Source organism: Furipterus horrens, unplaced genomic scaffold (assembly GCF_987537825.1).
Source record: "Furipterus horrens unplaced genomic scaffold, mFurHor1.1.pri manual_scaffold_11, whole genome shotgun sequence".
NCBI classification, from domain to species: Eukaryota; Metazoa; Chordata; class Mammalia; order Chiroptera; family Furipteridae; genus Furipterus; species Furipterus horrens.
The window spans coordinates 9,842,604-9,855,554 of NW_028327181.1; the positions used below are offsets into that span (position 1 = coordinate 9,842,604).

At 41.2% G+C, this 12,951-nt stretch overlaps 1 protein-coding gene across 8 annotated transcripts in view; it reads right to left on the minus strand.

Moving 5' to 3' along the window:
* CIT (citron rho-interacting serine/threonine kinase) overlaps positions 1-12,744 on the minus strand; it is a 151,440-nt gene extending 138,696 nt beyond the window's left edge. For all 8 annotated transcript variants that reach the window (XM_090292492.1, XM_090292491.1, XM_090292496.1 and 5 more), the window contains exons 1-3: positions 12,649-12,744; positions 8,683-8,824; positions 1,380-1,555 (exon numbers count right to left, since the gene is read on the minus strand). In XM_090292492.1, coding sequence (XP_090148618.1) covers positions 1,380-1,555; positions 8,683-8,824; positions 12,649-12,744 — 414 coding nt within the window. The remainder of the gene's footprint in view (positions 1-1,379; positions 1,556-8,682; positions 8,825-12,648) is intronic.
* Between the last annotated feature and the right edge of the window lie 207 nt (positions 12,745-12,951).

Consider the following 12,951-nt stretch of genomic DNA (forward strand, 5'->3'; position numbering starts at 1 on the left):
GGGTTCTTGTGATTTCCCACCAATTACCCACATCCCACCCAAATGTCCTCATTTCTTCTCACTCCCAGTCTATTTGTTCTAAACCACTTAAACACACACACACATGCATATAGCATTCTAGTACTCAAACCTTAAGAACTTCACACACATGACACCTGGCACATTCTCATCACTTCTCTCTGCCTAGGATCTGCAGCAGGGTAGAACTTTCCCTAACTGACCGTGGCTCACCCACCTCTTTCCTCACTCCATTACTTGAGAATCTGCTAACTGCTCCTGTGATACTTTAGCTGTTTTAGCTGGTAAGCACCTGCTTTATATACTTGCATTTTTCCTCTGCTTTCCAAGTTTGTTTTTTAATTGATTTTAGAGAGAGGAAAAGAGAGAGATGAAGAGGGAGAGGGAGGGTGAGAGGGGAAGAGAGAGAGAGAGAGAGAAAGAGAGAGAGAGAGATTTATTGTTCGACTTATTTATGCATTCATTGGTTAATTCTTGTATGTGCCCCGACCGGGGATCAAACCTGCAACCTTGGCATGTCGAGACAATGCTCTAACCAACTAAGGTACCCAGTCAGGGCCCCAAGGTTGTTTCCAAACCCTGAAACTAAAAGCCATGGAGCCTGAACTCCTTGTGCAGGCTTCCCACGGAGCCAGGTACATTATCACACACATGATGTGCACTTGAATGTCTGTAACTAATAAATTACTCTCTGAACTCCAAGGCTGATGGCCATCTCTCTAGAAACACAGCAAATGAATCAATATGTTTGGAGCATCAGGCTTGTTTAAAAGAAAGAAAACTACTGCAACCTTAAAGATAACTTCTTACCCTCTCTGAAATAAGCAACTCCCTAGCCACAAAAGAATTTTATTTTATTTCTTTTCTTTTACATTTTATTGAATTTATTGGGGTGACACTGGTTAACAAAATTATACAGGTTTCAGGTGCACAATTCTATTTAATTTCTTCAAAGACCTGTTTTAAAATCAAATATGCATGCTCATATTACAAATACATAAAATGTGTACAAAAGCAAATGCTGACTCACCCCATAACATGCATATCCCTAAATCCCAGTTGACAGTTATGGAAGATCTTAAACTCGTTAATTAAAAGGCCAAGTTGGTTCTGAATAAAATACAACTATAAAAACATGGTAAAGAAATCAAGGAGATCTTGTGAGCCTTCAAAATGAGTCAGTACCAGTTCAAGAAAAAAAGCTGAGGACGTGAGAGACCTTTCTGCCCATGTAACCATAATTAACGAGAGTCACAGAGGAAAATGGGCTTGATCCCAGATGTCAATTCAGCAGACTGTTGTCTCTGCAATAAACATGCTAGTACAGAGAGGGAGAGGGTGTGGTGTTAAAATGCTCCTACCTGCTCCTGGGCCAACAAGGCCTTCTTCTTCATGACTTTCATAGCATAGACGTCCCCAGTGGCTCTCTCTCTCACCACATGCACTTCAGCAAAGTGTCCACAACCTACCAGACTTCTGACTTCAAAGTCCTTTGCAGAAGGCTGGAGCTCCTGCAACTCAGCAATGGTGCCGGAATCTGCAAATCATAGAAGAATTACTCCCAGGTAAATAAAGAGCTTTGAATATCTGCATCTTTATGAAAGCCAAAAAAAGAAAGATAAAAGTGTTCTTATGTCTCTTCCTTCACTGTCAAAAGACATTTAGTCAGTTTCTAATCATCATGAATAATTATAAAATCGGCACAAAAGTGTTTTTATATGTTCAAATTAAGGGCTCCCAAAATTCCAAAGCACAGTTTCCATGGCAGCTATAATTTGCATCCTGTAGACTTAGAAAATAGAGAAGAAGAATACAAATCATGCTTTTCTTCCTCCTCTTAGAAGGCTGCAGGGCAGTGTTTGGTCAAAGCGGCTTGTCCACATTCAGTCCACATTTAGACCAGTTTACAATGGGACATAAGCAACATGATTCCCATCTCAACGTTGGAGTTGGTTTCCAGATCATTCCCCTCTGACCACATGTGCACTGCCCAGTTTTCTCTCAGCAGCCCATTTTATCTGCCCTGCATTGTGTAATAGTAATGCCTTCCTCGCCTTAGCATATGGCAGTGCTGCCAAAAAACCAAACAACAACAAAAAACCCTTAGCCCACGTAACCAAATGGAGCCTGACATTTGCTCTGCAGAGTTGACATGTCACAGATCTGGAAGGGTCTGCACCTGTCTTTTTCTTAACATATAGTCTTATTTCTTTTTTTTTCCTTCCTTTTTTTTTTTTTTTAATTGATATACCCATTCATTTACTCAGGACATAATCAGCTCTTTTTTTTTTTTTTTTAAGATTTTATTTATTTTTAGAGAGAGAGGAAGGTCGGGGAGAAACAAAGGGAGAGAAACATCAATGTGTGGTTGCCTCTTGCATGCCCCCAACTGGGGACCTGGCCCTCAACCCAGGCCTGTGCCCTGACTGGGAATCGAACCTGTGACCCTTTGGTTCGCAGGCCAGCACTCAATCCACTGAGCCACACCAACCAGGGCCCCTTATTCCTTTTCCTAGTGTAATCTTGTTTTTTATTGAATTTATTGGAGTGACACTGGTTAACAAAGTTATACACGTTTCAGGTACACAATTCTACAACACATCATCTGTACACTGTATTGTGTGCTCACCACCCCAACAGTCTCCGTCCATCACCATGTATCCCCCCATACCCTCCTCTACCTCCCCCCACATCCCCCTAGTCCTAGTGCACTCTCCATCAGTGCCTTGGTTTGTTTGGGCTACTATAACAAATACCATAGATGAAGCGGCTTAAACTACAGGCATGTATTTCTCACCATGCTGAAGGCTGGGAAGTCCAAGATCAAAATGCTGGCAGATTCAGTTCCCGGTGAGGCCCCCCTTTCCTGGCTTACAGATGGCTACTTCCTCACTGTGTCCTCACATGACAAAGAAAGAGGGAGCTCTGGTCTCTCTTCCTCTTCTAATCACATCTTGGAAGCCCTATCCTCATGATCTTATCTAAATCTAAGTACCTCCCAAAGGCCCCACCTCCAAATACCATTCCACTGAGGGTCTGAGTCTCAACACATTAATTTGGGAGGGACACATTCAGTCAGAGATCTTCACTGCAAGAAATATGGTCTAAATAAATGGGAGGCAGGTTTGGAATCAAACGTACATTTTTAACACTCTGAGAACACTAGGCTGGAGCATCACTGAATATGCAACAACTCCAATGACCATCAAGAATGAAGAGGAGCAGCTGTGACTGAGTGAAAAATTAATGCATTTCTACACATTATAGGGAAACTATACCACATACAGGGGTTACACTCCAAAAGAAGACAAGAAAAGCATATAATCAAAATTACCCTGGAGACTCCCTCAGACAGGTACCACCTTGAAGACCAAGAGATTGTCTTGCAATCCCAGAGGTACCCTGGAGTCCTCCAGGCACTGAAATGGATCACCATTTCCATAGGTTGGCCACCAGATCAAGTTGGAAGCTACATTTCTAGTTACATGCAGCTCAGCAAGTTGTCCAGACAATGACAGGGACTGAGTCCACCAAAGGGAAAAGCCATTTCATACCCACAGTCACAGAGTGGCATATTGATGAATTAGTCAATGCAACTGTGACTGTTGTCACCCATACCCCTTCTCTGTCACACGGTGGAATCCCATTCACTTGGATCAAACGCATGTATGATGAACTGTTACACTGAGGGTCTTTCCACCCACAGACCCACCTCTCATATTAGCCAGTCACCCTGAAAACACCTTCCTTTGGTCCCTTGGGGAATCATGCAAGAACGGTAGGTAGATGCCCATGAATTCATCATGGTCACTGTAAAAAATAAATCTACACGCTGTCTTACAGCTCTCTGGGTTGAAACTGATTTCATTATTGCTCCCACACAAGGCTAATCTCTCTTGATTCTCTATTAGGCTTCGGGCCCCCAATTTGCTCACAGCATTTGTCCAACTTATTAACTTTGGGTCTGTCACTGCCAACCACCAGGCATCTCCATCACACAAGGAGACGAACTACTTACAGGCAAACCCACCAGGGCAGTCTCAGAATTCTGAGAAACCATTCCAGATCTCAGCGTCTTTTTCCAAACGCTTGGGACTGTTAAGGCGAACAGGCGAGATCCTAGACTCAAGTCTATGAGTATTAAAAAAAACCTTTACAATTTCTCTCCAAATCAGCAGCTTCTGTGACTCCAAATACACATCACCCTTCATCCCTGCAGGAGGTTAGAGCATTTAAGAGCCCAGAGGGTACTGAGCATTGAGGTGGAGATAAAGACCAGAAGCACTGTAATGAAATGCAGTCAAAGAATGACTTTGTCAGAGAAATGTTTGCACCCAGGGGGCAAAAGCCAACACCCCTGAAAGCGTGTCTTCCTTTTTAACACATTGTTGACCAGTCACAAAAAAACTCGAGTTTCAAGCCCAAACTTTGTTGACCTATGATGAGTTAACTTGTTTGCACTTGCATTAGCTCATACAATCCTTAAAACTCAGAGTAATATAGGACTTTGTAAAAATATTTGTAAGTTGTTTCATTTTCATATTCGATTACGAAAAGATAGCGGGTGATATGGGATAGTTTTTGTATAGAATTGCAGGTCAACAAGGTTTAAGACTCAGTAATCCAACATTTCAACTTCCAGGAACTCCTGCTTCACAGAAACACTCGCCCGTGTGCTCAGAAAAGATACATATGAAAATGTGATGAGCACTCTTGTAACAGAAAAACACTTAGAAACAACCTAAAGCTTCATTAACAGGAAAGTCCCCCCACATAAAAGAATACGAAGCCCATGTTTAAAACAATGAGGTAGAGCTCACCCTCCACTAGAATATGTAATTTTTTTGTCTGTTTTGATCATTATTGTAAACCTAATGCCTAAAATGGAACCTGGCACAGAGCAAGTATTCCATAAATATTTGTTGAGTAAACATATTGCTAAGGGAGCAAAGCTAGTGACAAAACATTACACACATATGTAAGCAATAATGTAAACTGAGCCACTGTCAAATGGAGCTGGAGCTGCCCGGCACCTCTTCCGTCTCAAATCTTTGGAATGTTAAAAAGGGCAAAATAACCTTTGGACTGAGCATAAGCAACCTTGTGTCCCAAAGAACTATTTCCCAAACCACAAAAAAAAAAAAAAAAAGCAGTTATTATGACTGATGCCTACTGGATCAAAAATTTAAAACACTATCTAGAATTAATATCACTATGTTATATTACCGCACGGATAGAAATGCCTCCCTTCTACTGATGCAATTGCTCCCCTTCTCTTTCTCACAAATACCCACGGCCTTTGTCTTCTAATAGCAACACTATTTGGGCTTTGCCTGAACCACTGATTCCCGAGTAACTATTATTGATCTCAGATAAATCCTTATATCTCGTTTTTAATTTCACACGAATGATCCATTTTGTGTAACATTAAACAAGAGTAATGTAAGGACGTGCATGGTAAGGGCCGACCGCTGCTAGAGTTAATGGAATGGTACGTAAGGGACTCATAGTACTACTTTCTTTACCTTTCGACATGTTTGAAAACTGCCATAATAAATATTTTATATAGACAAAAGAATTGCAATACTATGCACCAAACTATTAACTGTGGTTATCTCAGGCAGGTAAGATTTTGAGGCATTTTTCTTTTTGACCTTTTATATTTAATTTTGTATTATGTTTACAATTAGGGGGGAAAAAAACTTCAAGTTATAATTTGCCCAAAGTACTAAATTTGTAAATATACAGAAACTTTAACCTTATAGTAAATATAGAAGAGGGTAGAATTTCAGCTATCAAAACACCAAGAAATGCCCAACTTTGACAGTTTAAACACTTTCTTATGCACGTTTTAATATCATACTTGCTGTTTATTTTTTACACAAATAAGACACTATGCTTAAGGTTTGGCCACTTATTTTGTTTACTTCACATTACAGTCAGTCAACCAATATTAATTGAGCATTTACTATGTGCCAGACACTGGAGATAGAATAGTGATTAAGAAATAAAAATTCCTTCCCTGGTTCCCAGATGCTAATTCCCTGCCTCCCTAGGCCCATGCTAGGGGTGCAACACTTCAGGACTTGAACTCTGTCTCATTTCCTCCAACAGACCCCAAAGAAAATCTCCATCTCTATGACAAGATTCAAGAAACTTAGGCAACAGCAGCTGTTGGACCCTTCTTCTCGTGGGAGAACAAAGCTTACATCCCAAAAGAGAAATTCAAAAGGGAAAAAAAACTCATACTAATGTAATCATCCTTTTTCAATCATAGCCTCTCAGCGGTACTCTCCAGGAAGCCTCTTCAATAATATGAAACAGTTCCCTGGAAGAGAATTCCGTTAGAAGAATCTACATGTCACTAAGCCTAGCTCCCTGATTACTGGATGAGCTGAAAAGATCCACTGCTTTACAGTAATCAGAGGGCAGTCTCAAACTAAGGAAGGTGCCTGTGGATGGCTCAGTAAATCCGCCGGTCATACAATTTCCCTTCCCCCCCACTCCCTATTTGAGAATTTAAATTTTCAAGGAAATAGGTGGGAGTTTATTCAAACAAGTACAGAATAATGAGCAAATACCCCAAGTACATTTTAAAGTTCAAGATATACAATATATTAAACGTCGATGAGGTTTATGACTATCATTGGGTAACACTGACTGAGTGTCTCCATGTGCCAGGCAACATGATAAGCCTGGTCTGTGCACTAACTCATTCAAGCCCCACATAGCCTTATTAGAGATGGATTTTCCCACTTTACAGATGAGGAAATTGAGGACAGACAAGGTTCACACATAAATATCTGAAGTCACTGTACTTGACATACATTGATTTTATCTATTCAAAACTCCCAGTTCATTTGGGTACCTGCACATCCCCCATGCCAAGAGGTCCTGGCAATCACAGTGCCCTAAACCCCTGGTCACCCAGATGAGACCAATCACAGTATCTGGTCAAGGGGGGGGCGGCAAATGATCCAAAGCAGAGCTGGTTACAATGCTCCCTGACATTGTATTAACAGAGTGAAAGATAAATATTGGGTGGGTAACCAGTCTCTGAAGATGGTGCCCAGTGACCCATGCCTCCTAGAATCTATGCCTTTGTGTAGGTCCCTGGCACATGGAATCTGGGCAGCCCTATGACTCGCTTCAAACAACAGAACACAGCCAGATAGATCCCGTGTCCCTTCCAGACCTAAGCCCTAAGAAGGCCTGACCACTTCTACTTTTGTGCTTTTGAAAGTCCAAACATCTCTGCTAGAGAAACCATGCAGGTCAGGGGTCAGCAAGCTTTTCCTTAATGGGTCAGAGGCTAAATATTTCAGGCTTTATAGGCCTCAAGGTCTCAGTCACCATGACTCAAATGCCACTGTAATGTGACAGCAGCCATAGGCAATGCCTAAACAAGTAAGAGCAGCTGTGTTCTAATAAAAACTTGGTTTAGAAAACAGGCATCCCAGGCTGTAGTTGGCTGACCCCTGATGGAGAGACCACATAGAGGAGCCACGGAGACTTCAGGAGAAAAGGGCCCAGTCGTCCCAGAGCCCCCAGCTGAGCCAGGCCTTCTGGTCAGCATGCCAAACGTTGGGTGAGCCATCTGAACATTACAGACCAGAAGAGTCCCTGGTGCCGGAAACCTTGGCCAACATCACACAGAGCGGAAAAATCCTCGGCTGAGTCCGGTCAACCCACAGAACCATGAAAGTTCATCAATGATCATTATTTGAAGCCACTAAATTTAGGGTAGTTAGTCACACTGCAAAGTCACATAAGGCCGGGTTTCCTACCTGGGCACAACTGACATTTTGGGCCCAATAATTCTACAGTGTGTTGTGGAGAACTGACCCATGCATTGTAGAATGTTTAGCAGTATCTCTGCCCTCACCCATTAGATGCTACCTCTCTCCCCTCCCCTCCCCCAAATTCTGACAACCAAAAATGTCTCCAGACATTGCTAAGTGTTCCTGCGGGACAAAATCACCACTGGTGTAAGGTAAAAGAATATGAAACTGGGGCACCAGCAGCCAACTTCCCCGCCAAGTGGAAGCCAAGAACAGGGTGTGGGCAGCGCCAATTTAGGCCCCAGGCACTTTTGCTTTCATTGGCTCCTTTCTTAATTTAAAAAAAAAAAAATTCAAAAATTATATATATTTTATGACTACAGTGGCATAATGATGAATATAATCCAGAACCATTACAAATTTCTATATTCATATTTTCCTTATGATTTTAAAATAAATTATAACAAATTAAACTAATTAAATCTGCCAAAATTAAATATTGTGGGACAGGACCTAACCACTGTGCCCACTATGCCTAATGGAGAAATCCACCCTGAGCGAGTAGAGGAATGGGCCAGAGGACATTATTTAATCCCTGGAACCAGCCATGCCTAAAGTTTGACCCATCCCTGCATTTCTCAGATTCATGAGCCATAAATTCACTTTTTGGCATAAGCTAGTTCTAGCTGAGTTTCTGCCACTTGCAACCAAGAGGTCTGACTTATCCGGTCTCCCAACTACAGCAGGTGGAACCTGACCTTAAAACTGGGTCTAAGAGCAGAATTCTTACCCACGGTCAGCAACCACTCACTCACTCTGCCTCTGGCATCCTTCCAGTTTTCTCTAACGGGACAGTTTTCTAGAAACAGTTCTCCCAACTTACACTTCCGGACAAAGTTGCTCACGTGCTTAATCTTCATCAGAGCAGGCTGACTGCATTCTTCAAAGAGCACAAAGAGGGCATCTAATATCCCTTCTCGGGAAAGAGGAGACATCTGCTGTTGAGTCATAAAGGGTGGTTTCCCCTAAAAACAGCAAACAGCAGATGGAGACACTGTCAATAATGAGAAGCTTTGATCAGTAACATCCATCCACACAGAGTAAATTACAAACCACCAACTCGACTAACTGCTCACGACACACACTAACCGCACGATTCTGTGGCTTCATTCTTTAAAGAGACATCAATTGACAGTCATTAAGTTATCACTTATACAATTCCATTAGTGTGGGTTTCTGTAACCAGCACCTGAGAAGAAAAACTTCACATACATGCCATTAATTAGAAAAGGCCCTTCTTTCTTAATGGTCTGAGGCTCACAGGAACATTCATTCTGGACCCTGCCGGTCTTGACATGTCTCCATGTATCTACAATAGGAAACAAGGATGGCCACTTCTATCATGTGCGCCCAGAGGTTTATTAATATAACTTCGGTTTCTTTAATCCACTTGAACAATCTGAAGTAGAACAAATGGAGTAACTATACCAAAGCTGAATTCATTCATGATCTAGAGCAGCAGTTGTAAACTGGCAGACTGTATCTAGCCCACAGACATGTTTTGTTTGGCCTGTGGTGTGTAAAATAATTTGAATTATCTGCCAATATTGAAAAATCAGATTTCACCAAAAAGTGGGGGAAAGGGAAGATTTCTGGCTTCTCCTAAAACGCTGGTGGATCTAGCAACACCGCCCCACAATCCTGCCTTGTGACTCTGAGCTGCAGCGGTGTAACAAGGCCCCTCTGGGTAGCGAATGTGTTCTGCATTTCACTGCAGACCTGAATTGCATTCCTCCCCCTGGCCTATTTGACTCACTTATACTCCATACCTGGTTGCCAAGGACAAGAGTTGGCAGCCCCTGATCTAGAGCAATGGACCCCACGTGTCGGGCCATAGACTGTGTGGTGGTCTTTCTGCTGCTCCCATCAACAGCTGCAGAGCTGGAGTCTTTTTCCCGTACCCCTGAATCTGTGCTGTTTCTGTGTCTCACGTCAACCAACAGAATATGACACATGTGACACTGCTTTTGCTCTTTTGGAAAGCCAGCCACCATATACAGAAGCTTAAGCTAGACAGTTCAGCAAACTGGCCCACCACCTGTTTTTATAAATAAAGCTTTATTGGAATACAGCCACGCTCATTCATCTACACACTGTCTATGGCTGCTTTTGTGTTACAATGGCAGAGTTGAGTCGTCGCAGCAAAGACCATATGGCCTACAGAGTCTAAATACTTATTATTCACAGAAAAAAAACTACAAACCCTGGGTTAGACTTACTGAATAATGAAAGATCTCATAATGAACAGAGATGAGGTAGAAGAACTCTGGGATGCCCCAGCCTGCTGTCAACACCCAGATGTTCCAGTCCTGGCTACGCTCCCAGCCTAGTATGGCCCCTTGAGTGACCCCAGCTGATGTTACAGAGTGGAGCGGAAGTTCAATCCAGCCAACCCAGAGAATCATAAGAAAAATAAAATACTGTTGTTTTAAACTTGGTGAGTACATAGTTTGTTACACAGCATTGGATAGCAGAAACAGACTGGTTACATTTGAATCACCTGGAGAACTGGAAAAATTAACTAAAAACAAACAACAACAAAAAACAGACTTTCTGGTGCTATTTGCAACCTATTGAGTTAGAATTTTCCAGTTTATAGGTTAAAATCTGTTTCATTAACAAGCCCCCCCAAGAGAGTCAAACCTCAGCCAGGATTATGAGGCACTGGCCACAGTAGCTGTCATTTTACAGTTCTATCACTAACACAGAAAAATAAAAGCTTTTCTTCTGTTCTTAAATGAGTGTAGACTAAGTAGAGGAGCAGCTGCCAAATACTGTAATGATTCTTCACAGTTTTCAAGTCTGCCATGAAATAAGAAAAAAATGAACACCACATAATGACTCTTTTATAACACTAAATGTACTCAAATTTTTTAAGGGTCTTTTATTCTGAAATTATGTCCTTTTTCTCTTGGTGTTTCTTAAAATATCCTTTCTTTATGAATTAAAAGGACCAGAAGATAATAAGGGTTTTTTTTTGTTGTTATCTGTTTTTTTTACCTACCTTACTTGGCAAAATAAAAAGCTGGCAAACCGAGTCAGCCCAGCAAATTTGTGAAATTTTACTGACTCAAAAATCTAAGTCTGCCAAATACTGACCTAGAGTTCATTGGGTAGTACTACTAAGTAGAACTTGGAACCCACTGTAAAGTATTTACCTGAATGGAAAACAAAATCACCACTCTATTAAAACTTCATTTAAATGGCATTTTATGGAGAAAGAACAGAACCCTCAGCTGTTTACACTAGGCAAATGTTAAGTATATGCTACATTTGCAAATGATGGCTTTCCTGGGGGTGAGGAGAAACTCAGCATTTAAAAAAAGATGACCTGGGGATTTACCCCCAATGCTTACTGTTATGATGGCACTTACTGTTATTTAATAAACTGCCATATACTGGCAGTGTTGCCCAGTAGTTACATGACCAGCATCTGGAGTCAGACAGACCAAAAATAGACCCTGGCTCTGCCATGTACAAATTGCATGATCCTGGACGAGTCCTTGCCTCCCTAATATATGTTTCCTCCTATTTGAAATGTAACTAAGAATAGTCCCTACTAGTATTGGGCTGAAGACAGATAATCAGAAACATGCTGGTTCTGTGCCCAGCACACTGGAAGCCATAGTTATTACATAATCAGCACATTATAAGCTCTTTTAAATTTTTGTAATAAATTGGGAATGTTTTGGAGTAAAAAATGATGAAAGGGCTAAAAAGTGGAAGCACACCAATCAGCTAAGGTTAGAGACAGACTATTCATTTGTGAAAAATATCTCATGACTTAAAATGGAGAGGTGGACGGTCCCGAAAAACAACCTAAGCTTTCAATCTATCTCCATTCTGATCTGTTTGAACATTTGCCAATACAAATATTTTGAAAATAAAAATAAGAATCATCAAGAACATATTAGTACTTATTATCACACAGGTTCTCTACATAAATACCCTCCTAAATATAATCACTGCTAAGGGAACATAAATGTATTGTTTCTATAACTAATATTACTATTTATAAAGGTCTTTACCAAGAGCTGGGCAAGGAGCTAAGTGCTTTTCACAAATTAGCGCATTTAATCCTCACAACTGTCCTGTGAATTAGGTGTTATAACCTCTATTTTAAAGAGCGGCAAATGGATTCAGAGGAGGTAACTGACTCACCCAAGGTAACACAGCTCACAAGGGCTGCGGCTAGAATTCAAACCTAAATCTTCACCACTAGTTATGTTTCCCCCCTGACTTGTGAATACACAAGTCAGACAAGATTTCTACATCAAGGGCATTCCATCAATATCAGAAACAAAAGAATTAGAAGTCTACTTGGATACAATCTCATGATATTAAGTTTTAATACTTCCAGGGTGATGGAAATGTCCTACATCTTAAGAGAGAGGTGGGTTTTGCCAGTGTGGTATTTATCAACCTTTTTTTTTTTTAATCTAAAATATAAACATCCTTTGAATAAAAAAGAAATAGGATTACGCCTACAGAAATTTTAGTGTGGCGTGCCTTTGTTCATTTGCTCCTCTTCTTTAGTAAATGGCAGAACATTCGTACAGAAGTATAAAGTGTGGGAAATAATAATAAATAAATAAAAACTTCCTTTAAGGGCAGGTTTAGCTATCTACTCCCGTCTGTACAGTGATTCCTCTTTCCAATGCTATCAGGACATACAAAACACCAAATGGAATTTCTCCTAGATTAGCCTCAGTGTTATAATAGAAGCAACAGTGAGTGACAAGAAAGTTCCAAGGAAACAAACTCAGGTGAGCAGTTGGCAGCCTGTTACCTGGAAGAAAAGATTCAGCCTGGAGGCCCGGCTGGCAATGGGCTCGGCAACACCACCATCCGGCAGATTCCGTGCTCCATACTTGAATTTCAACATCTCCCCACTGCTTAAAGGAGATAAGAGAAGGTCAAGTGTGTACTGATGCTTCAAGGAAAAAGGGTTTGAGAGATCCTGATCTTCCTCAAGATATCAGGGACAGAGAGGTGAAGATCAGCCGCTACACGAGTCTTGGGATATTCAGTTTGATGACAGAATAAAAACCAGATTTTTATTCCCTGTAACAGGTGGCGCACTTATCTGACA